Source organism: Salmo trutta, chromosome 18 (assembly GCF_901001165.1).
Source record: "Salmo trutta chromosome 18, fSalTru1.1, whole genome shotgun sequence".
Lineage (NCBI taxonomy): Eukaryota > Metazoa > Chordata > Actinopteri > Salmoniformes > Salmonidae > Salmo > Salmo trutta.
This window is the reverse complement of record NC_042974.1, coordinates 48,329,332-48,354,998: the sequence shown is the minus strand read 5'-3', so window position 1 is coordinate 48,354,998 and position 25,667 is coordinate 48,329,332. Positions and strand designations below refer to the sequence as shown.

Below are 25,667 nucleotides of genomic sequence, written 5' to 3'. Positions count from 1 at the left end.
TGGTATATGTAGCGGTGGTATACTGTGTCTGGGGGTGGTATATGTGGGGGTGGTATACTGTATCAGGGGGTGGTATACTGTATCAGGGGGTGGTATATGTGGGGGTGGTATACTGTGTCAGGGGGTGGTATATGTGGGGTAGTATACTTTATCGGGGGTGCTATACTGTATCTGGGGGTGGTTATATGTGGCGGTGGTATACTCTATCTGGGAGTGGTATGTGTGGCGGTGGTTTACTGTATCTGGGGGTGGTATATGTGGCGGTGGTTTACTGTATCTGGGGGTGGTATATGGGGCGGTGGTATACTGTATCTGGGGTGGTATATGTGGGGGTGGTATACTGTATCAGGGAGTGGTATATTGGGGGTGGTATACTGTATCGGGGGTGGTATACTGTATCAGGGGGTGGTTTACTTTATCGGGGGTGGTATATGTAGGGGTGGTATACTGTGTCTGGGGGTGGTATATGTAGGGGTGGTATACTGTATCAGGGGGTGGTATACTGTATCAGGGGGTGGTATATGTGGTGGTATACTGTATCTGGGGGTGGTATATGTGGGGGTGGTATACTGTGTCTGCGGGTGGTATATGTGGTGGTATACTGTGTCTGGGGGTGGTATATGTGGGGGTGGTATACTGTATCAGGGGGTGGTATACTGTTTCAGGGGGTGGTATATGTGGTGGTATACTGTATCTGGGGGTGGTATATGTGGGGGTGGTATATGTGGGGGTGGTATACTGTATCAGGGGGTGGTATACTGTATCAGGGGGTGGTATACTGTATCGGGGGTGGTATACTGTATCGGGGGTGGTGTACTGTATCGGGGGTGGTGTACTGTATCAGGCAGTGGTATACTGTATCAGATAGTGGTATACTGTATTATGCAGTGGTTTACTGTACCAGGGGGTGGTATACTGTATAAGGGGGTGGTATACTGTATAAGGGGGTGGTATACTGTATTATGTAGTGGTATACTGTATCAGGCGGTGGTTTACTGTATCAGGGGGTGGTATACTGTATCAGGGGGTGGTATACTGTATCAGGGGGTGGTTTACTGTATCAGGCGGTGGTTTACTGTATCAGGCGGTGGTTTACTGTATCAGGTGGTGGTATACTGTATCAGGGGGTGGTATACTGTATCAGGGGGTGGTATACTGTATCAGGGGGTGGTATACTGTATCTGGGGGTGGTTTACTGTATCTGGGGGTGGTATACTGTATCAGGGGGTGGTATACTGTATCAGGGGGTGGTATACTGTATCAGGGGGTGGTATACTGTATCAGGGGGTGGTTTACTGTATCAGGCGGTGGTTTACTGTATCAGGCGGTGGTTTACTGTATCAGGTGGTGGTATACTGTATCAGGGGGTGGTATACTGTATCAGGGGGTGGTATACTGTATCAGGGGGTGGTATACTGTATCTGGGGGTGGTTTACTGTATCTGGGGGTGGTTTACTGTATCAGGGGGTGGTATACTGTATCAGGGGGTGGTATACTGTATCGGGGGGTGGTATACTGTATCAGGGGGTGGTATACTGTATCGGGGGTGGTATACTGTATCAGGGGGTGGTATACTGTATCAGGGGGTGGTATACTGTATCAGGGGGTGGTTTACTGTATTAGGGGTGGTATACTGTATCAGGCGGTGGTATACTGTATCAGGGGGTGGTTTACTGTATCAGGGGGTGGTTTACTGTATTAGGGGTGGTATACTGTATTAGGGGTGGTATACTGTATCAGGGGGTGGTATACTGTATCAGGGGGTGGTATACTGTATCAGGGGGTGGTTTACTGTATCAGGGGGTGGTTTACTGTATTAGGGGTGGTATACTGTATCAGGCGGTGGTATACTGTATCAGGCGGTGGTATACTGTATCAGGGGGTGGTATACTGTATCAGGGGGTGGTTTACTGTATCAGGGGGTGGTTTACTGTATTAGGGGTGGTATACTGTATCAGGCGGTGGTATACTGTATCAGGGGGTGGTATACTGTATCAGGGGGTGGTTTACTGTATCAGGGGGTGGTTTACTGTATCAGGCGGTGGTATACTGTATCAGGCGGTGGTATACTGTATCAGGCGGTGGTATACTGTATCAGGGGGTGGTATACTGTATCAGGGGGTGGTATACTGTATCAGGGGGTGGTATACTGTATCAGGCGGTGGTATACTGTATAGGGGGTGGTATACTGTATTAGGGGGTGGTATACTGTATCAGGGGGTGGTATACTGTATTAGGGGGTGGTATACTGTATAGGGGGTGGTATACTGTATTAGGGGGTGGTATACTGTATCAGGGGGTGGTATACTGTATCAGGGGGTGGTATACTGTATCAGGCGGTGGTATACTGTATAGGGGGTGGTATACTGTATCAGGGGGTGGTATACTGTATCAGGGGGTGGTATACTGTATAGGGGGTGGTATACTGTATTAGGGGGTGGTATACTGTATCAGGGGGTGGTATACTGTATTAGGGGGTGGTATACTGTATTAGGGGGTGGTATACTGTATCAGGGGGTGGTATACTGTATCAGGCGGTGGTATACTGTATAGGGGGTGGTATACTGTATAGGGGGTGTTATTTCTTCTATTTCTTTCTCCTTGTGGAATAATTCAGTTGAATCCATATTTTAAGTTTTGGACAAACTGTGGAATGTGAGCTAATGGTGACTGGGCGTGCTGGAGCAGTGCTGTGGTGGGCAGCAGAGAATGGGACGTCAACAGTGCATACGAGAGGGAATTCCTAATGATGACCAGCTGGTGAGAGCCGTGGTGAATGTCATTAAATAACTATTCTCCCTTCTCTGACGTGCCGCCATGCCGCCATATCTGACGGCATGTGGAAGGAACCACGTGGACATTTACAGACGTATCATTTTCCTCTTTGGATTTAGGAGTAACTGTGTTTTACAGCTTTTGGTTTTGAACATATGTGGTCGATATTTTGCATGTAGGCTGTATTTATTGGTTTGATATACGGTACACACTGACGTTTCTGTAAAGTAATACCAATGTGAGATTGCAAACGTGGATATACCATCTGAAACTGAGATTGTTGTTTGCTCCTCTTTTATGTGGGGTGTAAAATCATTGTGTTCAGCAAGCTCCTCTGACATTCCTACTCTGTGTATCTCTATGCAAGCACGGGCATGATAGCCCACCAATTTATTGATCTTTTGTGACCTATTTAATCCTATTCATGTCAGAAGTGTGAACGAGAGGCATGGTTCCTGAGGAATTTGACAATATCATGCTCTTGAATGCTCACCAAATCAACACATGATAAAACATACCGTTGGGTTTCTAAACACATTTACTACAGTCTACCCAGGTTGTGAAACATGCGTGTACATCCATTAAATACTCGTCAGAAAATAAATAGAAATAGCTTGGGAATAACACGATTTAACAATGATAGCAATGCTGTTGTGGGGGCTATACAAACCCTGCCAACAAGATGAGTTGGTTTTGCACACATTTTTCTGTGGCTGAACATTGCTCTGGGCTGGAGTCTGTCTCTGTAAGAGTGTGTATTTTAGGATTCATTATATCTGTACCTGTGGCTGCCTGATGTGAACATCCCTGAGCCTGTTTTGACCTGGTGTGTTAGAGATGGACGGTGCAACGGCTAAAAAAGAGACTGCCCGGGGGAAATACCACAGGGGCCATCTTGGCGAATGATGCAAGACTGAGCTGGGCTGTCAGTGGTACGGAGATACCAAAATCACCCAATTATCACAGTAATTGAAAGGTAGACCAGACCTGCACATACGGTATGTTCCACAGTAGCCTATGGTTGTTCTATATTAAAGCACGTACATTTTGTACTATAGATATTGCGCTATGCTTACTGTATTATGCCCTACCTTAACATTTAATCCCATGGTCACAATAGTGCCAGCATAACTCTGTTCTACTTTACATTTATAGGCTCTAGAAAAGTTGTACGTATAAACAAATGTGTCATATATTATGCATAATCAAGGTGTCTAGTATCGTTATAGAGGTTTCATATGATTTCTCAAAATGGTCGCAAGCATATTTCTGAAATGTGTACTTTTACAGACAGATGTGGCACCAGAAGTCTACATTCAACAGCTTAAAAGACAAATACATTGTTTAAAAATATTTTTTTGGTAAACATAATGTTTAAAAGGCCTAGTTAACATGTGATTTCATATTCAATACAGGGTAGACCTGTTTTATATGAGTATGAAGCTGTATGCCCATGAATTGACCTGGTTTATATGAGTAATGGGGTGTAGAGATGTACCAGGCTCATACAGGTAATGGGTTTGAAGGACGTCTATTGCCCTTTCAAATCCTTATAATGTATCTTAAGTTATAGACAGATTTTCTGCAATTGCCCTGTCACACCCTGATCTGGTTTACCTGCCCTTTTGATTGTCTCCACCCCCTTCAGGTGTCGCTTATTATCCCCGGTGTATATATATCTGTGTTTCCTGTCTCTCTGTGCCAGTTCGTCTTGTTTGCCAAGTCCACCAGTGTTTTTCCTTGATCCTATTTTTTCCCAGTCTGTTTCTAGTCCTCCTGGTTTCGACCCTTGTCTGTCCTGACTCCGAACCCGCCTGCCTGACCACTCTGCCTGTTCTGACTACCAGCCTGCCTATCCCCTTGTACTGTTTTGGACTCGAATCTGGTTTCTGACCCCTGCCTGGCATGACCTCGAGACTGCCTATCGTCTGGTACTGTTTGGACTCTGACCTGGTTTATGAACTCTCGCCTGTCCCCGACCTGCCTTTGCCTACTCCCTTTGTTATAATAAATATCGGAGCTCATCCATCTGCCTCCTGTGTCTGCATTTGGGTCTCGCCTTGTACCCTTATATTCCCTATGTAGATTGCCGTAAGTAATGCAAGCGTATGTTGTATACTAGATAATCTCAGAAGAATCGCAATAAGAAGTTACCTTATTTGACTTTCCTGTGTACTGTACCGCACAAATAGCCCACATGTCAACATTCTGCATCAATCAACTCTGTAAAATATAGACCTCATGAGCTGGAGAAGGGCAAGACCTGTGCAGAAGTCAACCTAAATCTGATACACAGAGCCAGAGTAGCACAGAACTTCCTTGAGCTGTCAGCTCACCCTTTAACGCCCAACATTTTGTCACCCTTGCCTGGATCCCAGCCAGCCTTCAAGAAAAGACGAAAAATCATCAAAACATGTCAAGGACTCTGCAAACTCTGCAAACCGGTTTCATGATAAATTCTCTATCGGGGAAGTGCCTTTTTAACTCTGGTGATGATCAGCGCTCCCCTCCATTCTGGCTCATCAAATGTGAGAAACTGTTTACACAAAGCTGGGTTTTCTCAAGTACCTGTTGTCACGCCCTGATCTGTTTCGCCTGTCCTTGTGCTTGTCTCCACCCCCCTCCAGGTATCGCCCATCTTCCCTATTATCCTGTGTATCTATACCTGTGTTCTCTGTCTGTTTGTTGCCAGTTCGTCTTGTTCGTTCAAGCTTTCCAGCGGTTTTCCTGTCAACGCCTATCATTTCCCAGCCCCTCTTTGCTAGTCCTTCCAGTTTTGACCTTTGCCTGTCCTGACCCTGTACCTGCCCACCTGACCTCTCTCCCTGCCTGCCGTCCTGTACCTTTGCTCCACCTCTGGATTACTGAACCCTGCCTGTCCCTAACCCTGAGTCCACCTGCCGTCCTGCCTGTTTGGCCCTGTCCGGGGGTTTCATCGGATGGGGCCACAGTGTCTCCTGACCCCTCCTGTCTCAGCCTCCAGTATTTATGCTGCAGTAGTTTATGTGTCGGGGGGCTAGGGTCAGTCTGTTACATCTGGAGTATTTCTCTTGTCTTATCTGGTGTCCTGTGTGAATTTAAATATGCTCTCTCTAATTCTCTCTTTCTTTCTCTCTCTCAGAGGACCTGAGCCCTAGGACCATGCCTCAGGACTACCTGGCATGATGACTCCTTGCTGTCCCCAGACCACCTGGCCGTGCTGCTGCTGCAGTTTCAACTGTTCTGCCTGCGGCTATGGAACCCTGACCTGTTCACCGGACATGCTACCTGTCCCAGACCTGCTGTCCCAGACCTGCTGGAACCCTGACCTGTTCACCGGACGTGCTACCTGTCCCAGACCTGCTGTTTTCAACTCTCTAGAGACAACAGGAGCGGTAGAGATACTCTCAAAGATCGGCTATGAAAAAGCCAACTGACACTTACTCTTGAGTTGCTGACTTGTTGCACCCTCGACAACTACTATGATTATTATTATTTGACCATGCTGGTCATTTATTAACATTTGAACATCTAGGCCATGTGCTGTTATAATCTCCACCCGGCACAGCCAGAAGAGGACTGGCCACCCCTCATAGCCTGGTTCCTCTCTAGGTTTCTTCCTAGGTTTTGGCCTTTCTAGGGAGTTTTTCCTAGCCACCGTGCTTCTACACCTGCATTGCTTGCTGTTTGGGGTTTTAGGCTGGGTTTCTGTACAGCACTTTGAGATATCAGCTGATGTAAGAAGGGCTATATAAATACATTTGATTTGATTTTATTTACCCTTGATTTTCGACCCCTGCCTGCCTTGACCTGTCTTTGCCTGCCCCTGTTTGCTACAATAAACAGTGTTACTTTGACAGTCTGCATCTGGGTCTTACATTGATTCCTGATAGTACGAACTGGCCATGACTGACCCAGCAGACTTGGACCAGCTCCACTACGCCATCTCCTCCCAAGGTGCCACCGTTGGTAGGCACGAGGAGTTGCTTCGCGGCATGATGGAGGGGTTCCAGGTCACTGCCGATTGTCACAACCAAGCATTGGACATGTTGCTGGAGCAAGTCCGTGGGTAGCCTACTAGGCAGCCGACTACGACGGTAACCTCCCAGCCCCTCTGTAACCCGGCTGGTAGCAGCGCTGTCACCCTGGTTTCCCGGGAACCCTGCTTACCTCCCCCAGAGCGCTATGATGGAAATTCCAGAACCTGCCGGGCCTTTCTCTCCCAGTGCTCCCTCGTTTTCAAGCTGCAGCCTTCTTTGTTCCCCTCGGACCTCTCGAAGATGGCGTATATTATTACGCTGATGTCCGTGAGGGCACTTGCTCGAGCCACGGCGGTTCGGGAGCAATAATCTGCCGTCTGCCTCAGTCTGGAGGTATTCGTGGCGGAGGTGAGAAAGGTGTTTGAGGCTCCGGTGTCCGGGAGAGAGGCTGCCTGGAAGTTACTTCGGCAGGATACCCTCAGTGTGGCAGACTATGTGGTGGAGTTCCGCATGCTAGCAGCGAAGGGTACCTGGAACCCGGAGGCGCTGTTTGACACGCTCCTGCATGGATTATCGGAGGAGGTAAAGGATGAGCTGGCAGCCCAAGAACAACCGACGGATCCCGACTCACTCATCGCTTTAACCGTCCGGATCGATGGTCGGGAACGTAGGAGGGAGAAAAGGTTCAATTGCGGTCCCAATCGCTCACTCGGGGATCTCACCTTGCAGCTGATAAACTCCAGAAGTCCCCAGCGTCTACGTCCCCGAAAGTATCCGTGCTTACTTCGAGTCCCTCCAAGAGCCTCCGGAGACTGCCGATTCACCCCGAGCTGATGCAGCAGGGCTGGGCTGTCTCCAGCCGAACGCGTACACATACTTGAGACCCAGAGTTGTCTGTTTTGCGGAACTGACGGTCAATTTGTGTCTACTTGTCCCTTCAAGAGAGATAGCTCATTCGTTGGAGTGAGTACACTGGTGGGTCTGAAAAATAATTATTCTTCTCCCCTTACTCGCCCTCCTCTCTATGCCACCCTGCTGTGGGGCGACCAGTCCAAGTCTCTCCAGGTACTCATTGACTCGGGGGCCGATGTGAGTCTCATGGACGTTAACCTGGCGTCCGAGCTGGGCATCCCCACTCAACTACTCTCCATTCCCATGGGTGTTAGAACGCTGGACGGGCGCTCTATAGGCCGGGTCACCCACCAGAACACCCGTCAGCCTACGAGTGTCGGGGAAACCACAGCGAGGCTATCCAATTCCTGCTGGTTGAGTCTCTGCAGGTTCCTGTGGTATTGGGATTCTCTTGGCTCCAGCGACACAATCCCTCCATTGCCTGGGCTACTGGTGCCATTCGTGGGCTGGAGCCCATCCTGCAATACTCATTGCCTGACGTCAGCTCTGCCTGCCCCGGGACGTCTTCCTGGGGGCTTGGAAATTGCCCAGGACCTCTCTGCCAGCTCCAAGGAGTACCAGGACCTCCGGGAGGGGTTCAGTAAGGCCCGGGCCACTTCGCTTCTGCAGCACCCACCGGTATCCAAGAAGGTCAAATCTGAGGCACTAGCACGTCGCTATAGGGCCGTGGCTACACCCCCGGAAGCCGAGACCTGTCCCCCCCCCGCTCCAAGATCATTAGCCCCTCTGCTGTTCGTCCTCTGTTGCCCTGTACCTTCCGTATTTTAACCTACCTTTCTGTGTCTAGAGTCAAAACCATGTCTGACTGCCCTTTCTGTTTCTATGCCCATCCCTCCCCCCGTGTCATCAAGGGCCAGCCAGCGTACACGGTGAGACGCCTCCTGAGGGTTCAACCGCGGGGTAGGGGTTTCCAGTACCTGGTAGACTGTGAGGGTTATGACCCGGAGGTGAGGTGCTGGGTTCCTGCTAAAGACATCTTGGACCCGGCCCTTATCGCCGAGTTTCACCGCCAGCACCCCAGTCAACCAGGTGGAACGCCAGATGGCATCCCTAGAGGGGGGGGGGGTACTGTCACGCCCTGATCTGTTTCACCTGTCCTTGTGTTTGTCTCCCCCCCCTCCAGGTGTCGCTCATCTTCCCTATTTTCCACTGTGTATTTATACCTGTATTCTCTGTCTGTTTGTTGCCAGTTCGTCTTGTTCATTCAAGCATATCAATGTTTTTCCTGTCATTTCCTATCGTTTCCCAGCCCCTCTTTGCTAGTCCTCCCGGTTTTTACCTTTGCCTGTCCTGACCCTTTACCCGCCCGCCTGACCTCTCTGCCTGACCCTGAGCCTGCCTGCCATCCTGTACCTTTGCCTTACCCTGGATTTTCCTCTGCCTGCCTTGACCTGTCTTTGCCTGCCCCTGTTTGCTACAATAAACAGTGTTACTTCGACAGTCTGCATCTGGGTCTTACCTTGATTCCTGATACCTGTCTCTGCCAGGCAGGGTGAATTCACTGCTGCTGTGTGTTTTCATGTGTCGCCCTGCACTGTTTTGCATCATTGAACATTTCTTCTGGATATCTACTTGCTTCCTGACCCACTTTCTCTCCTTTGTATTTTCAATATTTAGATCAAGATATATGAAGGCAGATGAAATGTGGCATCGGTGGAGTGAATCGCGTTTTGAGGGAATATATCAATATCACATAAAGGTTTGAATTATGAATGTCTTTATTTAAGATGTCCATGGGGCGAGTTTCTCCTTATAAAATGTATAGGCTAAGTGAAATGGGATTCTGTCCTCCAAGTTCTTATTCTAGTACATGTTGAATAGCATCAGTGTCACTTATCCACAGGGCTCAAGGCTCACCTGGCAATCTTCATTAAAGATATATAGTCCTTGGCAAGGTTACTGTACATGTCGGTTGTTTGCTCTAGGACGCCAAACAAGCCTCACAAGACTTGTCTGAAAGTAGTCCGGGAAAAGTAAAAAAAAACTGAATGGAATAATATATGGAAGTACTTAGTGCCAAAAAAAAAGTGGTTGAATATGGATATCATTTATTTGACAATCTGATCTTTCTTATATCTCTCAGATATAAGAAAGACACTTCAAAACATACATTTTTTACTCTGTTTTGCCATGTATGAATATGTTATTCAATTCGTTTTTATGGAATATTAGCAGTAAGGCCAAATTCAATGTTTCATCAAATATTTATTTTTCATATCTGTTTTTATACTTACAGGCGTCCTACAATTCTAAATCACATAGCTAAATGATCCTCCGTATGACCATCTTAAAACAATCCAATATTTTAGCTTAGTAGAAACCCAACCCCGGGCCCTTTGACCTTAGGGGGTCCTCATTAAAATCCCGTAGATCACTTCATTATTCCCTTTTTGCTTACAAGGCTCTACTACAATAGCTTCTGAAATACCTAACTTCGCTTCTAAAATATAAAAACATGAGATAACGAACCCGTTCACAAGGTTGGATAACTCTTGAGGTTCCTCAGGTCTCTACCAAACTAAGTAAATACGCTTTTAGTTTTAAAGCACCTCATTGCTGGAACCAACTACAAAATACATTACAATTGGATGTCATGTTGCCGCTCTGGGAATTTTAAATATTGATTGAGGACCTTCTTATTGAGGAATGTCATTGTTTTTCTTGAATATTTGTGTTGCGCTGTATTTTACATGTATTTTTATTTTATATTTTACATGTATTTTTATTTTATATTGTATTAGATTTTTTTATTTGACTTGTATATGCAGGGCTCCCTTGTGAAAGAGACCCTGGTCTTAATGGTGACTGCCTGCTTAAATTAAGGTAAAATAAAAGTTACAGTACTATATAGTACAAAGGATGGCAAACCCCCACGTACCATCTTTGTTATAGTACAGAGAATGGCAAAACAGAAATCGGCCCTGGCATTTCTAACACATCAGACCATTTTTTTCCTTGAAGCCCCCTTTATTAGCCAAATAATGATGATTTTGCACAAAAAAAGTTAGACAGGCCCACTGTGCTAAAAATGGACCAACCCATCTGGCTTTTCTGGCCAGTCTGCCCCTATGTACTATCTTTGTTATAGTACAGAGCATGACAAAAGCCCTATGTGCCAGCTGTACTGTCACCTTGCACTGTGTTGCTTGTGTAGTTAATCTCAGGTGTTAATCATGGCATATCATATGCAGACATCCAGACAGCAACATTCATTATCACAACCCCCCCCCCCCACTAGAAAGGAGTCTGAGGAACACGCCATAGCTGGCCACTGTCATTTGTTCAGTTTGCACTGACAGGCCGCTGCAGTAAAGTGTCTGTGACATCTGGTCTGGGTGCCAGCGGTAGGCCCGACTTGCCTAATGAACTAACATGCTCATGTTGGCACTACCAAACACACCATTTATTAGCAAGCCTGGCTGGAACACACACGGGGTGCACTCAGCCTGAGTGGCAGCCAGGGTCGCAGTGCTGCGGACTTTGTCATGTGTTTTCTGTATGTTCGCTGCTGTTTGGTTTTAAAATGGGTTTTAAACCAGGACAATATAGTGGATATTTTGTTTAAAATATAGTTGGGTTTTATCAGTGAGCTAAGAGGTCATGCCTACGGGATTTGAACAAGGATATCAGTTTCAACAATAATCATACATACATACATACTGTATAACAAAAAGGATAGTTCCTTGCAAAATAAACATACAGAGGCAAATTCTGTTGGATTAAAAGGGATTTTAATGTAAATACATTAGCAAATTAGCTGCATTATAACGTTTGACCTTTTGTGTTGATGTCTTAAAATTGAAAAATGGCACAGGACACTTTCAACTGCATAGTTTACTTACAAACCTCATTACAATCCTGCATGTCAGCATTTGAGTGAAAGCAAAACACATTTCCTGTTTGTCCTTTGTACCGTCTGTTTCCTTATTCAGACACAGTCGAATCAAAGCAGAGGAAAGACTTAATACACAAACAGCATGTATACTTCACTGCCTGAAGTGAGGGGAAATAGAAAGAAAGACATGTCACAGACATCTGAGGTCCAACTACAGTTAAGTAAAAATCTAGTTCTGCATGCCTGTAATACATTTTGGGGGGCTTTTGTGGAGAAAATACAATTATACAGAATGCTTTAGAAACAGAGAAAATAACTGAAATGTATAAATAGGACATACAAATAGACTCATCACTTCTTTTTGAATGGATTCTGAGTCTACAGGATATACAATACATGACAGATGACACTATTATCCTTAGTTTGTTTCAACAAGATAGTGTGCTTCCGCACTGTTAGCTTTAAAGGTATCTGTCGAGCATCATGGCTAGTACGCCTGCAGTCACTACCATATTCCCTTTGACCGTATCTCTCTACAACCCCTGGCTACTCTCTGTCAATGTGGGTTTGACATCATGGGTGCAGTCAGCCTGTGGGTGAGGGGCTTTGGGGCAGCGGGGCTGTGCTTTCCCCTAGGTAACACATCATGTCTGTAGTAATGATCTGCTCTCTGGGATGGAAAAGGTGGGAGAGGTGATACTGGTGCAACTGCAGTATGATTACTATGGTGAAACTCAGGTGAACTGGGAAAACCTCTTCTTTTGCTTCAAGGGAAGAGTATAAGTTCTGCTAAACTTTTTAGCATTAACAAAAGTCATATTGTATCAAATGCAAATCCAATACTATATAAGCATGTAATTCATTGAAGGTTGTATGGAAGCACAACATGCTAGTATGATATGACTAACTTAATCATAGTGATCAAACAGACTACATGCATTATATAGTCTATGCATTCACCTGGCCAGGTTGACTTGGACAGAGAAGATGCTACACATCCACAGAACCATCCGCATATCTGAAAAAACAGGCAAGAGACAAAGTTTGACAATCTTCTTGATGGTGTTATTGTAGACTTTGGATCAGGTAGAGGAAACATCGCCTGGTGGCTATTCTTTGTGATTTGAATTTGAAACAGCCATTCATGAGCTACTGAGTAAGTACACTCTTATAAAAAAAGGTGTTATCTGGAACCTAAAAGGGTTATTCGGCTGTCCCCATAGGAGAACCTTTTTTGGTTTCCGGTAGAACACTTTTGGTTCCAGGTAGAACCATTTTGAAAATGAGTTTTACCTGCAAAAAAAGGGTTCTACCTGAAACCAAAAAGGGTTCTCCTATGGGGACAGCTGAAAAAACATTTTTTTCCTTGAAAAAATAGGAAAGTTGTGGTTGATGAGCAATGGCTCACTGACTGCTCGGTCTAGTCTAGACATGATCGGCCAACTGACATTTACTCCTGAGGTGCTGACCTGTTGCACCCTCTACAACCACTGTGATTATTATTATTTGACCCTGCTGGTCATCTATGAACATTTGAACATCTTGGCCATGTGCTGTTATAATCTTCACCCGGCACAGCCAGAAGAGGACTGGCCACCCCTCACAGCCTGGTTCCTCTCTAGGTTTCTTCCTAGGTTCTGGCCTTTCTAGGGAGTTTTTCCTAACCACCGTGCTTCTACACCTGCATTGCTTGCCATTTAGGGTTTTAGAATGAGTTTCTGTACAGCACTTTGTGACGTCAGCTGATGTAAGAAGGGCTTCATAAATAAATGTGATTGATAAGAAACGTCCTTGTGTTCTGAGCTGTGCAGACACCATCCTTGCCATGCAATCGACCCAGATGCCAAGCTAATTTGTGAACTGGCAGGACTGGGGGGCTGTACACCCCAATAGGTGCAACAACAGTAATTTAGTTGTCTTTCTCTATCTGTGAAATAATCAGGGAAAACAAACAATAATGGAAAATGAAATCTTTTCATGCATGGATAAGGCACTCAACTGTAAACTCAACAAATTGTGTTGCTTATTAACTTGTGTGAGTGAATCTTCTCCCTGGTAATACACCTAGATCTGCTCCAACTAATCTCCCTCTGCATACCAATATTTCGATTTCTAGAGTGGAGAACATTCATGAGTATTTGTATAAAATAAGTGTTATCTGCAGTATTACTATGGTATATATACTGTACTGCTTTTTAACATAATCATGCAGAATATAACATGGGGTTACTCCTTTTATTGTCAATGGTTAGTATTGGATTGAAAGCCTTGTAAGCATATTCATTCCTTCCCAAATACCCAGGTTTACTCTGCCAAGCCAAGTGCATTGTGTCATGTTTGGCTAGTCAAACGTCAAACTCTTCATTGAGACAATGCTGAAACACCAATCTATGGGCGAGTCAGTGCCACATTTTAATTTGTGCCGAAATCAAAATTAAAGAAATGTTATCTTGCATATTCAGCAGGCTATGGTGTGAAATAGACTTTTAGAAGTGGCGTCTTAATTTGACAATTTATCGTTAATTCCGTCTTTGGCGTGCTTATCAATGCACCTATCACTTCTTCTTCTATCTGTGGAACAGCTTGTTGCATTGTGGCCATAGACATATAACCTATAGAAAGGTTTTGTAACCTCTAACCCTGGCACTGACTGCTAAACTGATGGGTACACTAGCAATCTCTGCCAGTCTTGACTTGAATGGGAACTGCCATCTAAGGATTATATGTCTATGGTTGTTTGCAGCTGTCGGTTTATTTAGCAAATTTCAAAATACAATCGCTCAAAAACGTACTGTTTGGAAAGCCAATGCTGTCATTACTAAATGTGTAATGTGATAGGTATTTTAACATTACAATTTTTTACACACAAAATAAACCTTGATTCATGGAATATTTAATCAGTCGTCTTCCTCAAATGAAGGGATGACACAATCTTTCCAAAATTACCCCGTTAACTAGCTACATATCTATGTAGTATAGGGCTCTGGTGAATCAATTTGCATAAGACCACGTTACAATTATTCAACATGGGTCCATTGAACATAGTATTAATGAAATAGAGTTTTGCTCAGCTGTCATTTTTCTACAAAAAAAGGGTAATCTGAGAAGCCTTGAAGCACTTCGGTCTTGAACAATTGCTTACATCACATCTAACAGAACAATGACTAATGCAATTCTCTTTGGGAATCCAGCTCTGGTAATGACTCACTGGTAATCTGTATGTGGGAAGGTTCTAAACAATGGACCATACTTTAAGAAATGTACACCAACATTCAAAGCAGGCTTGGGGATTTGAGCTCTTGGCTTGTGTCAAGCTGGCGACACGCTTGTTATGAAAATGGATCTGAGAGTGTTTTTGGCAAAGGCTTAATGAATGGCACTGGCAGACGTCTTTTAGCCCAGCAACAGAAATCAGTCCTAGTCATAACGGGAAATAAACAGCCCGCCATGCAAATCTGGTCTGGAGGCCTCCTAACGGGATGCACCTGCTGAGAGCCAAGTGCCTCATCTACAGGGAGAAGAAGATGGCTTTCAAAGTCAAGGGCGAAGAGGAGGACAGCTGTTCATAGAAAATAATGAATCATGAAAAATAATACTTTTTGGGGAATTATTCAAAAGTCTTTGAAAGTAGGCCTATTGTCCTTCAGCAGTTGTCCTTAAGCAATTTTTTTGATGTTACAAGAGTGTGGAACAATAGGAACTAAATCCCTCTCTTCAGGCTTAATGTAACGGTTTCAAAAGCTTTTCAAAATCAACAAAGAACCCCCAACAGATGAATCAGTAGCCTTTTTCTGAAAGCTGAATATGAATTTTTGAACCCTGAATATGAATTTAAAGGCAATGTTCCCGCGTTCTCAGACTGCATTCGCGGTACACGCTGCATATGTCAGCTCAATTGCTATAGTGCTGAACTTCTGCGATGCGGATTGAAGTGAGCCCTCTGATGTACCTATTCAACCCCTAATTACTTGGAGACACCTAACTGCTGTGAAATAAACAGTATTTTATTTGCGTTGTAAAGATCTTTTGTAGTTCACATGGTTTTCACATTTTGGATTGCAGCACAAATAGAAGTTATGGTTCAAAGATCTTCAATGGATCAACTTAACCCTTCTTCCTCATGGCTTCCCACAAACTCACGCATGTGAGGAGAGCAGAGAGCTACCACTTAAATAAGCACTGGCTTGCTCTCTGAATGGCTTATAGAGTTAATTAACAAAAGGATGTGCCCCTTCTTTGTCAAACCAACCACTATAGTTTTTGTAGAGTTAAAAAAAAAAAAGTATTGAGGACAAAATGTATTAATTTTACAGCAGGTGTGCAAGAAAGATTCCAGATACTTACCATGCTCATTTGCACAAAGCTAATTTATGGTGGTGCCCAGCTCTTCTGGTAGGTTAAGGCACTGCACAGTCCCTTGGGAAGAGTTTACTGTGTGCTCTATACTGAGAGTTCAGAGCCTAAAACAGGAAAGAAAACAGAATACACAATATGTAAATGGCAATACAAAAGGAAATAGAGAGAGGAGGAAGGGACATACCTAAAGAAATGTGGGAAACATACAGTGCTCAAGGCTATTGTATACGCAGCTATTTGAGATGGATCTGCGACTCCAGAAAATCGGTATTCACTTATGAATGTAGCCAACCAAAGGCACAATTAATGGACCATAGTGGCACCCTCCTCTTCCTTGGGAGCTGCTACAGTTCCTCATCAGCTAATTGTGCTGTTGTTATCCTCCTGAATTCAATTACAGAATCAGCAAGATACTTCTCTGGAACCGTGCTGTTCAACTAGAATCCTTTTAACACTCAATGAGGTGTGATATTTCCTATACTAAACAGTTTGATATCTTACATCTGTTTTACTGGAATCTGAGATGGATCACAACTATCTTTTGAATTTAGCATCATACTGCAGATAATAAAGGCTGGATCTTAACTTATAGCTAGACATTTACAGCACAGTTTAAATGAGTTATGTTTGTTTATGGACTGTTTAAATGAAGAGAGTGGGTTTTCTGTGCCATGTTGGCCCACAACCACATTATCTTGGCCAGAAAAAAGGCAATTGTAAGTAATCCATTAAACAGGTTCTGTACCAGTTAAATGTGTAGCCACTTTCATTGACTACCATGACACTCCACAGAGAAGACAAATTAGATGCTCAGGAAATTGTTTTTCAAAGTTTGGCTGTGACCAGGCGTGACTGCAAGATGCCAATCTTTCCACCTCTGTGACACTGATTTGAGCAGACTCAAAGCCCTGTGTACAGTACTGTACCTGTCTGGTCAAACATGTATGTCCTATCCCACTTTAGGATCAATACATTCGCAGCTTACAGGGAGTACAGACATACACTACCACTCAAATGTTAGGACATACCTACTCATTCCAGGATTTTTCTTTATTTGTACTATTTTCTACATTGTAGAATAATAGTGAAGACACAAACTATGAAATAACCAGTGGTGTAAAGTACTTAAGTAAAAATACTTTAAAGTTCTACTTAAGTATATTTTTGTTGTATCTCTACTTTACTTTACTATTTATATTTTTGACAACTTTTACTTCACTACATTCCTAAAGAAAATAATGTACTTTTTACTCCATACATTTTCCCTGACACACAAAAGTACTCATTACATTTCGAATGCTTAGCAGGACAGGAGCATTGTCCAATTCACACACTTATCAAGAGAACATCCCTGGTCATTCTTAATGCTTCTGATCTGGTGGACTCACTGAACACAAATTCTTTGTTTGTAAATGATGTCTGAGAGTTGGGGTGTGCCCCTTGCTATCCGTAAATTAAAAAAACAAGAAAATCGTGCCGTCTGGTTTGCATAATATAAGGAATGTGAAATGATTTATACTTTTGCTATGGATACTTAAGTATATTTTTGAAATTACATTTCACTTTGATACTTAAGTATATTTAAAACCAAATACTTTTAGACTTTTACTAAAGTAGTATTGTACTGGGTGACTTTCACTTTTACTTGAGTCATTTTCTATTAAGGTATCTTAACTTTTACTCAAGTATGACAATTGGGTACTTTTTCCACCACTGGATATAACACATGGAATCATGTGGTAACCAAAAAAGTGTTCAACAAATCAAAATATATTTTCAATTTGAGATTCTTCAAAGTAGCCACCCATTGCCTTGATGACAGCTTTGCACACTCTTGACATTCTCTCAACCAGCTTCATGCTGTAGTCACCTGGAATGGTGGGCCTTGTTAAAAGTACATTTGTGGAATTTCTTTCCTTCTTAATGCGTTTGAGCCAATCATTTGTGTTGTAGGAGTGGTATACAGAAGATAGTCATATTTGGTAAAAGACCAAGTCCACATTATTTCAAGAACAGCTCAAATAAGCAAAGAGAAACGACAGTCCATCATTACTTTAAGACATGCTCAGTCAATGCGGAAGATTTCAAGAATTTGAATGTTTCTTCAAGTAAAGTCACAAAAACCATCAAGCTCTATGATGAAACTGGGCTCTTATGAGGACCGCCACAGAAAAGAAAGAGTTACGTCTGCTGCAGAGGATAGGTTTAGTAGAGTTACCAGCCTCAGAAATTGCAGCCCAAATAAATGCTTCACAGAGTTCAAGTAACAAACACATCTCAACATCAACTGTTCAAAGAGAACTGCGTGAATCAGGCCTTCATGGTCGAATTTCTGCAAAGAAACCACTACTAAAGGACACCAATAAGAAGAAGAAACTTGCTTGGGCCAAGAAACACGAGCAATGGACATTAGACCGATGGAAATGTGTCCTTTGGTCTGATGAGTCCAAATTTGTGTTCCAACCACCATGTCTTTGTGAGAAGCAGAGTAGGTGAACAGATGATCTCTGCCTGTATGGTTCCCACCGTGAAGCATGGAGGAAGAGGTGGGATGGTGTGGAGGTGCTTTGCTGATGATGCTGTCTGTGATTTATTTAGAATTCATGGCACACTTAACCAGCATGGCAACCACAGCATTCTGCAGCGATTCGCCATCCTATCTGGTTTGCGCTTAGTGGGACTATCATTTGATTTTCAACAGGACAATGACCCAACACACCTCCAGGATGTGTAAGGGCTATTTGACCAAGAAGGAGAGTGATGGACTGCTGCATCAGATGACCTGGCCTCCACAATCACCCGACCTCAACCCAATTGAGATGGTTTGGAATGAGTTGGACTGCAGAGTGAAGGAAAAGCAGCCAACAAGTGCTCAGCATATGTGGAAACTCCTTCAAGACTGTTGGAAAGGCATTCTAGGTGAAGCTGGTTAAGAGAATGCCAAGAGTGTGCATAGCTGTCATCAAGGCAAAGGGTGGCTACTTTGAAGAATCTCAAATGTTAAATACATTTTGATTTGTTTAACACTTTTTTGGTTAGTTTTTGATGTCTTCACTATTATTCTACAATGTAGAAAATAGTAAAAATAAAGAAAAACCCTTGAATGAGTAGGTATGTCCAAACTTTTGACTGGTACTGTAGTATACTTTGAATGTCCAACTCAGGGTTAAATGTTGCCATTAGTAAACTATAGTATGAGTCAAGTAATCTGATTCCATAGATGACAATCAATCTCTCTGTCTGTTACCTGTTACATTGTTTATTAATACGGACTGACATTTCAATTGAAATCAATGTGTTGAAAGATAATAGAGAGACTGGAGACCAAGGGTTTATTAATCAAAAGGGTCAAATTCATCTTCTTACATTTCATTTATTCCATAATGATGAGAACTGATGTATGAGGATTTAAGGTAATCTAATCACTTAATACGTAATTCCCTATATGATCCTACACCAAGCGTATGCCCCCTAGCTACTGCAACAGGCTTTAACAAAGTCCATGTAAGAGTAAATTATTCATGATCCTTCACACCTGCAGAGCACCTGAAGTAATACGCATTTAAACCAAATACATGTTACATGTTGAAGGATCTGTTTTTCAGAGTTGAAGCCATAGCACCAGCTGGGTCACAGCTTAATAATCAGCTCTGCAAATGAGATCTCCAGTATTGGCAAGTGCTTTTGCAATCAATACATCGAGGATGGTTTGCAGGAGGTTTATCTAATATCTAGTTCAGAAGTAAATTAACTATCTATTTAATGTCACGTCTTTATCAAGATCAGCCTGCCGACTATGCCATGCTTCAGAAAGACATTAACGACAGGAAGCATCTGAGCTGGCCAGTGGCCATTATCACTGCATCTCTGTGTATCTGTATTGTAATAAAGATCCCAGCTTAGCCTTTAAGGTATTTACGATTAGCACATTTCTACTTAATGTTATTTGTATAACTTCAGGTAAGACATATAATAGGATCGTACTCCAGAAAGTTATGGAAAGTGTTAGGAGTGTAATGTGAGCCACCAGATGCCAATAAATCCACTGGCATATTGAGACTGATTTAATCATTTAAAGGGCCAGTCAGCAGTTGAAACAATAACAAAGAGTACAACTGGCTACTGTTTCTGTAAAAAAAACGGACCATCCGTGATATCAAAATTATAGTTTTAACCATGTTTTACTTTGTTTACAAACATTGGAGTACAACAAGCTTATATTTTGGGTTCTGATGGGGTACGACAGAGGAACTAAGCTCATGAGGCTAATATATAAGTTATAATCTTTGAGAATCAATGGGTACAAAAATGTTTTAAAAAATGTAGCAACTGCAGATTGCCCCTTTAAGGGAAATGTGTTGATAGTGACGCCACTAATGAGGAAATAAATGGTAAACAGAAAGTAGTTTATCGATATTAATGCAGCTGTTTTAGGATAGATAATAACTCTATCCCAGCTATTTTAGGGTATAGATGCCTACATCTCTATCAATGTTTGTTGTCTAATATAGATTGAAGGACCCTGTGTTAAAAATAGGTAACTAGTTAGGCTACCACAAACAAGTAACCTCATACAGTAGATCTTCCACAAATAATATGCTTAATTAAGTGTTCTCTAACTAGATATTACTATTTTACTTTACCATTAGATTTGCCTTGCTAATACTGCTGCATAATTTTTAAATGAACTTTTAATTACCCATATGTTATAAGCATTGCAGTAGAAGGGCACAATTCCATTAGAGCAAAGATACTCCCAAAAGACTGACATTCATGTGTGTAATTAATATGAATATTCTATCCAACAAGACTGCATCCTTCAGCACAGACTTTAGCTTCGAGCAAACCCCATGTATCTGCTGCTCTGTTGTTCTGATAAGTAGATTATTAATTGCATTGTGTTAACAGACTCCACCATACAGTTGTTTTATTTGCTGTAGTTGAAACCAAGGCTGTTATGGAGGGGTATCCTGTACATTTGAAAGAAAGGAAAATTGTTTTCTCAGTTCATTTTATCCATTGTCAAGGGAATTCTATGGTTTGTAGCAAAATAAACTGCAAATGTCCAACAGCATGCCATTCCTGTGTTTTATAAGTATTATTTGCTGTATTACAGTAACATATCTATGCTATGCCATGTGTTTATTCAAATTATAAAATGGTGTTGCTAAAAATGAACATTGTCTTTGAGGTGTCATTGCTATTTCAAAAGCAAGCATATGTATAGTAAGGTTTATGGTAGCAGTACATTTGTTTTTTATGTTAATGTAATTTTTAATGTGCTGGGTGGAGCAGTGCGTATATTTCCGTACATTTCCAAAGGTACACAATGCATTGAACAAATACATTAAGGTGAAAATACTTGCAAAGCATTGAGCACATAACAACAAGCACGGACACAATCTGCTTTCCCCTCACATAATAGACAGATGGACCAGTCCCCTTCCAAGGAACAACAAGCTAGCTTTAGTATTCAGCACCGCTTTCATTGCACTATTGGAAATGTATGTACATATTAATTGCTTTCTCCTTTTGATGTGGTGAAGTAGCACTACCCAGAATTCAATATCATGGTAGAATTTATCCTTTTAAAAAATCAGAGCGGCAACACAGAAGTTTCAGGTCTCTCAGGGCTGCTCTATGTCTTACTGTTGAATCTAGAGACATCTATCAGCTTCCCTCAGGCAAAGTGGGGACTGAAATAGGATGCTTGCCAAACAACTTCAAAGCTCTTTATCATGGTAAACTGCCAGATTACAATGTATGTTATTCATAACTGAGGGGGGCTAAATTAAATAGTGTAGTAAAAGAGAAATATTGATTATGATTGGTTGAGGCAAGAAGATACAAAATAATAAATAGTTAAATGATGGTTTAGAAATGAATTCATGGATGAGGAATTAATAAATGTACCTCTCACACGCCCCTTATCGAACAGTTCACACAATATGTTACACCTGTTGGGGGAAAACAATGTGATTAAGACTGAACAAACCATTTCAAATAGTATCAAATATGAAGAAAAAAATTGTCAGACTATGGAAAATACCAATTATCTTAACTACTTCATGATCGCATGCGATGCAACATTATGGACTCTACACAGGATGAGAAGCCTAAAGTATGTTACTGTCAAAAAAGTAAACCAATTCAGGGTAGGACAAAAGCCATAGAAATATGACAATTTAATTTCAGAACAACTATTTGGTCGTTTTGTTTTCTGGTTATATAGCTAAAGTTTAGCTGGCAAGACATTAATTTTAGTTTTTGTGTCTTTAATTGATTGCTGTTAATTTTTTAATTTTGATGAGTCATTTTTTAAGTCTCTAGTTATCTTGAATTAGTGGTTTTAGAGTGTCTCTTATTTGGGGGTTAGGAGGGACAGGTTTACTTTTTTAAGTGTAAGTAACTTTTTTAAATGATTTATAAATTGGCAAACGCAAAATTCGAGTTATTATTAGGGTTACCTGCTTAAGGTTTAGTCATCCTTTGAGTCCCGCGATCTACTGTCTTAATAAGCCTTCAGTCTTCATGTCTACGAGTCACAAAACAGAATTCAGATCTCTAAACGGCCAGCGGAGGTGATATATAAAAGCACTGGAAATTACAGCAGCTTTCTAAGGTTGAATAAGAAAAATGGAAAAGAGAAAGACAGCAGAGACACAGATGGGTTGCTGATAAAAGACACAGCAATCTAAGTCCATCCCATTCATTCACTCAGTGATGGCATAAGAGTGTGAATGTCTACAATATTCACATTCTGTTTGTCGAGAACTGTATACGAGCCAAGTTCAAAAGGTTGAAGGCATTTAGACAATATTATGGTAGTATAGGGGGACTTTCTTACCTCTTTTATCGCCATATCATTCTCAGAGACATGCTAGTGCAAACAAGTCAATCAGAATTTGTGTTTAATAAGGTCAAACTTAGAGAATAGCTTAAAAATCCATTTATTAGTCTAAACAGTTGCTTTCCATTAACATGTTATACATTTAAAATGACTAACCAAGATTCAATGAACAATTTGGCTCTTACTTTGAAAGTATTTAACAAAAGATTCTTTATCGTGTTACTGCATGTTATCTACACAACAATTACGAAAGACAAGTCTCGAAAATTCTTCTTTTTTTTTTTACTTTCTGTATCAAAAAAACATTTTAGCAATGACCTGAAACCAAGCAGGCATTTAGTGCTAGAAACAAGTACTTCAAATGTTTCTGTTTTACCAAAAAGTTTCAGCTTTATTAACAAATTATGGCAAAACAAATTTACCAATTTATGGCCACCTATTTAGAGAAGCTTACACATGGTGCTTTATGTTATTTTAATATATGTTTTATTTACAAATACAAGTTAAACACAGAACAGAGCACTTGTAGTAAGCTACATACATAGCTGATTGCTTTCAACCCAACACGAAAAATATTTAAATAGTTTTACAAGATCAAAATCTAACATCATAACAAATCTAGAAAAAAATAAGTTATCACCTAAGTTAACTTTACTCAATAGTAGCAACCCATTTTCATCCTGAAATCAAATTTCCCTAAGGGCTATCAAGAAGCATCAAGTTCTGTGACAACTTCATGCTTTTATTTTTCGAGGGACAGACAATCATTGACAACCAAGAACAACATTCCAATGTTTATTGAAACACAAATGTCTTTCTTTTGTTTTCTCTACTAATTGTTCTAAAAAAAGAGTCCATGTTATCAAAAAAATGGAACATTTCTGGGAGGAAATTAAACAATCATATGGTTGTCTTATGTCGGAGGTCACAGATGTGGAGCCCCTTCAATATCTACCATAGGGATGTTCTCTGTAGCCCACACGTGAGATCCTTGCTGCTGGGGCTTTGAGTGATGGACGGGTTGTAGTCCACTCCTCTTCTGCAAGAGGTAGAGTTCAGACAACATTATATACTGTAGTAAGATACTAACTCATATCAAGTTCAAAGTAAGGAACTACTGTAATATTCTGTGGTAGACCAAGGACAAACTATAATAAGTCAAAGACAAACTAAACTTTGAGTTCAATTCAACCTGTCTAAGCAATGCTTATGTTTGTTTACTACTACCTGTGTACATGTCTAATTGTGACATATTTTTGTTTGCCAAAGTTTATCTATAAGTGGGTAATAAAGCAGCAAATACATTTTCCCTGTAGAAATTGGTCTTGGTCAATGACCAATTCAATGATTCCCTTCACAGACTTGCTTTTGCTTCACACTCGCTGTTCTTTCCACTTCAACGGTTGAGTATGCAATGTCACCCTAATTTAATGATCAATAAGCTTCATTCATAATATGTGCTGGGGATCAACGCTCTGTGAACTTTACAGAATTTACAATACAAAGTAGTGTGTCCCTAGCCACTCCTGTTGGCCCTCATCCACATGTCATACCAAGTTATAAGACCAAGTCATTCTATTTCTATGGGCAATACTGCATCACATGATACTATTATGTGTATAAGGCAATACCATGTAACTTGTTGTCACATGGGATGGGACTATAGCTGCTGGGGGAGCTGCAAAAGGGTAACATTAATACAGGCTATTCAAAAAATAGAAAATCCTTGTCATATCTTGGGCATTAATCCTTCTTAACAAGGGCATGCATGTCCATGAGAGTATTCTCAGGTCCTTGTTTTCTGCTGCAGGTACCACTGGGGCTACTGCTCTCAGCACAGTAAATTAATTACATGAGCGTTCTGTCCTCTGTCGGCCCAAAACTGAGCTCTGGCTCATTCAGGCTGCAGTTTCAAGTTTCAAGTTTTAATGTCATGTGCACAAGTACAATGAAATGCCTTTCTTGCAAATTCTAAACCCAACAATACAGTAATCAATATCAATGTAGAGCTAAAAATAACATAAGATAGTGTGTGCGTGCGTGCGTGTGTGTGTAGAGTCCTGTGAGTGTGCATAGAGACAGTGGAAAAAAATGTAATAAAATAAAAGGGTCAACTCAGCCATTTTGTTAGCAGTCTTATAGCTTGGGGATAGAAGCTGTTCAGGTGCTTGTTGGTGTCAGACTTGATGCACCAGTACCGCTTGTCGTACGGAAGCAGAGAGAACAGTCTATGGCTTGGGTGACTGGAGCTCATTTTTTGAGTCAAATTACATAAAGAGCAAATTCCTTCACTGTGCAGAGCTCTGGTTCTATGTCGGAAAGTGTTTATGGAGCAGAAAATCAAATCATTGGTTTTTGTTGCGTCCACACTTCATCGTGCTGAAAATGAATGACCGTGATGTTGCAGACCTACACTGGAAATCAGCTTCAGTGGAGAGCAGAGGGCTAAGAGCCAAGAGCAGAAGCATCCCTGATCTGGTATCCAATCTAATCCACAATGAGGGCACATGTTCAAAAGGCAGAACGCTGGCGGAACATCCACCTCCACCTTTTCAATAGGCATCAGTCAGGCCTCTGGGCTTCACTGGCGCACATTGTGTTGTGCTGCATCTCTAATCAAATCCTGGCCTGTAGCTAGCTTGCTAGCCAAAGGGTATGGTGGGCAATGCATACAGAAGCTGATCCTTGGACCTGAATGACGCAGGTTGACCTTAGTCATGAATCTGGCCCTCGAGGGAGAACTGAGTGAATTCAGCTAGATGGGCCAGCTGCAAAGTCAAAATTGTCTATATTGTAAAAATTCATGATTGTTTTTTAAAATGTAAGGTTAGGGCTAGGCATTAGGGTTAGCAGTGTGGTTAACGTTAGGGTTAGGTTTAAAATGAGATTTTATGACTTTGTAGCTGTGCAAGCTAGTGACCTCTCCAGGGCAAGATTCCAGGGCAAGATTCGTGACAATAAATGCCAACTTTCCTGAATG

General features: G+C 42.0%; 1 protein-coding gene across 2 annotated transcripts in view; it reads right to left on the bottom strand.

The window, feature by feature from the left end:
* Window positions 1-11,355: 11,355 nt before the first annotated feature.
* Window positions 11,356-25,667, bottom strand: part of LOC115153415 (KH domain-containing, RNA-binding, signal transduction-associated protein 2) — a 121,681-nt gene continuing 107,369 nt past the window's right edge. Inside the window, exons 9-13 of one of the 2 annotated variants that reach the window (XR_003867691.1) lie at window positions 23,643-23,726; window positions 21,751-21,794; window positions 15,826-15,941; window positions 12,442-12,499; window positions 11,356-11,639 (exon numbers count right to left, since the gene is read on the bottom strand). Coding sequence is in view for 1 of the 2 variants with exons in the window: in XM_029698848.1 (XP_029554708.1) it covers window positions 23,632-23,726 (95 nt within the window). In the remaining variant the exon portion in view is untranslated. Of the gene's footprint in view, window positions 11,640-12,441; window positions 12,500-15,825; window positions 15,942-21,750; window positions 21,795-22,769; window positions 23,727-25,667 lie in introns of those variants that run through there. The other variant, XM_029698848.1, reaches the window with a different exon arrangement.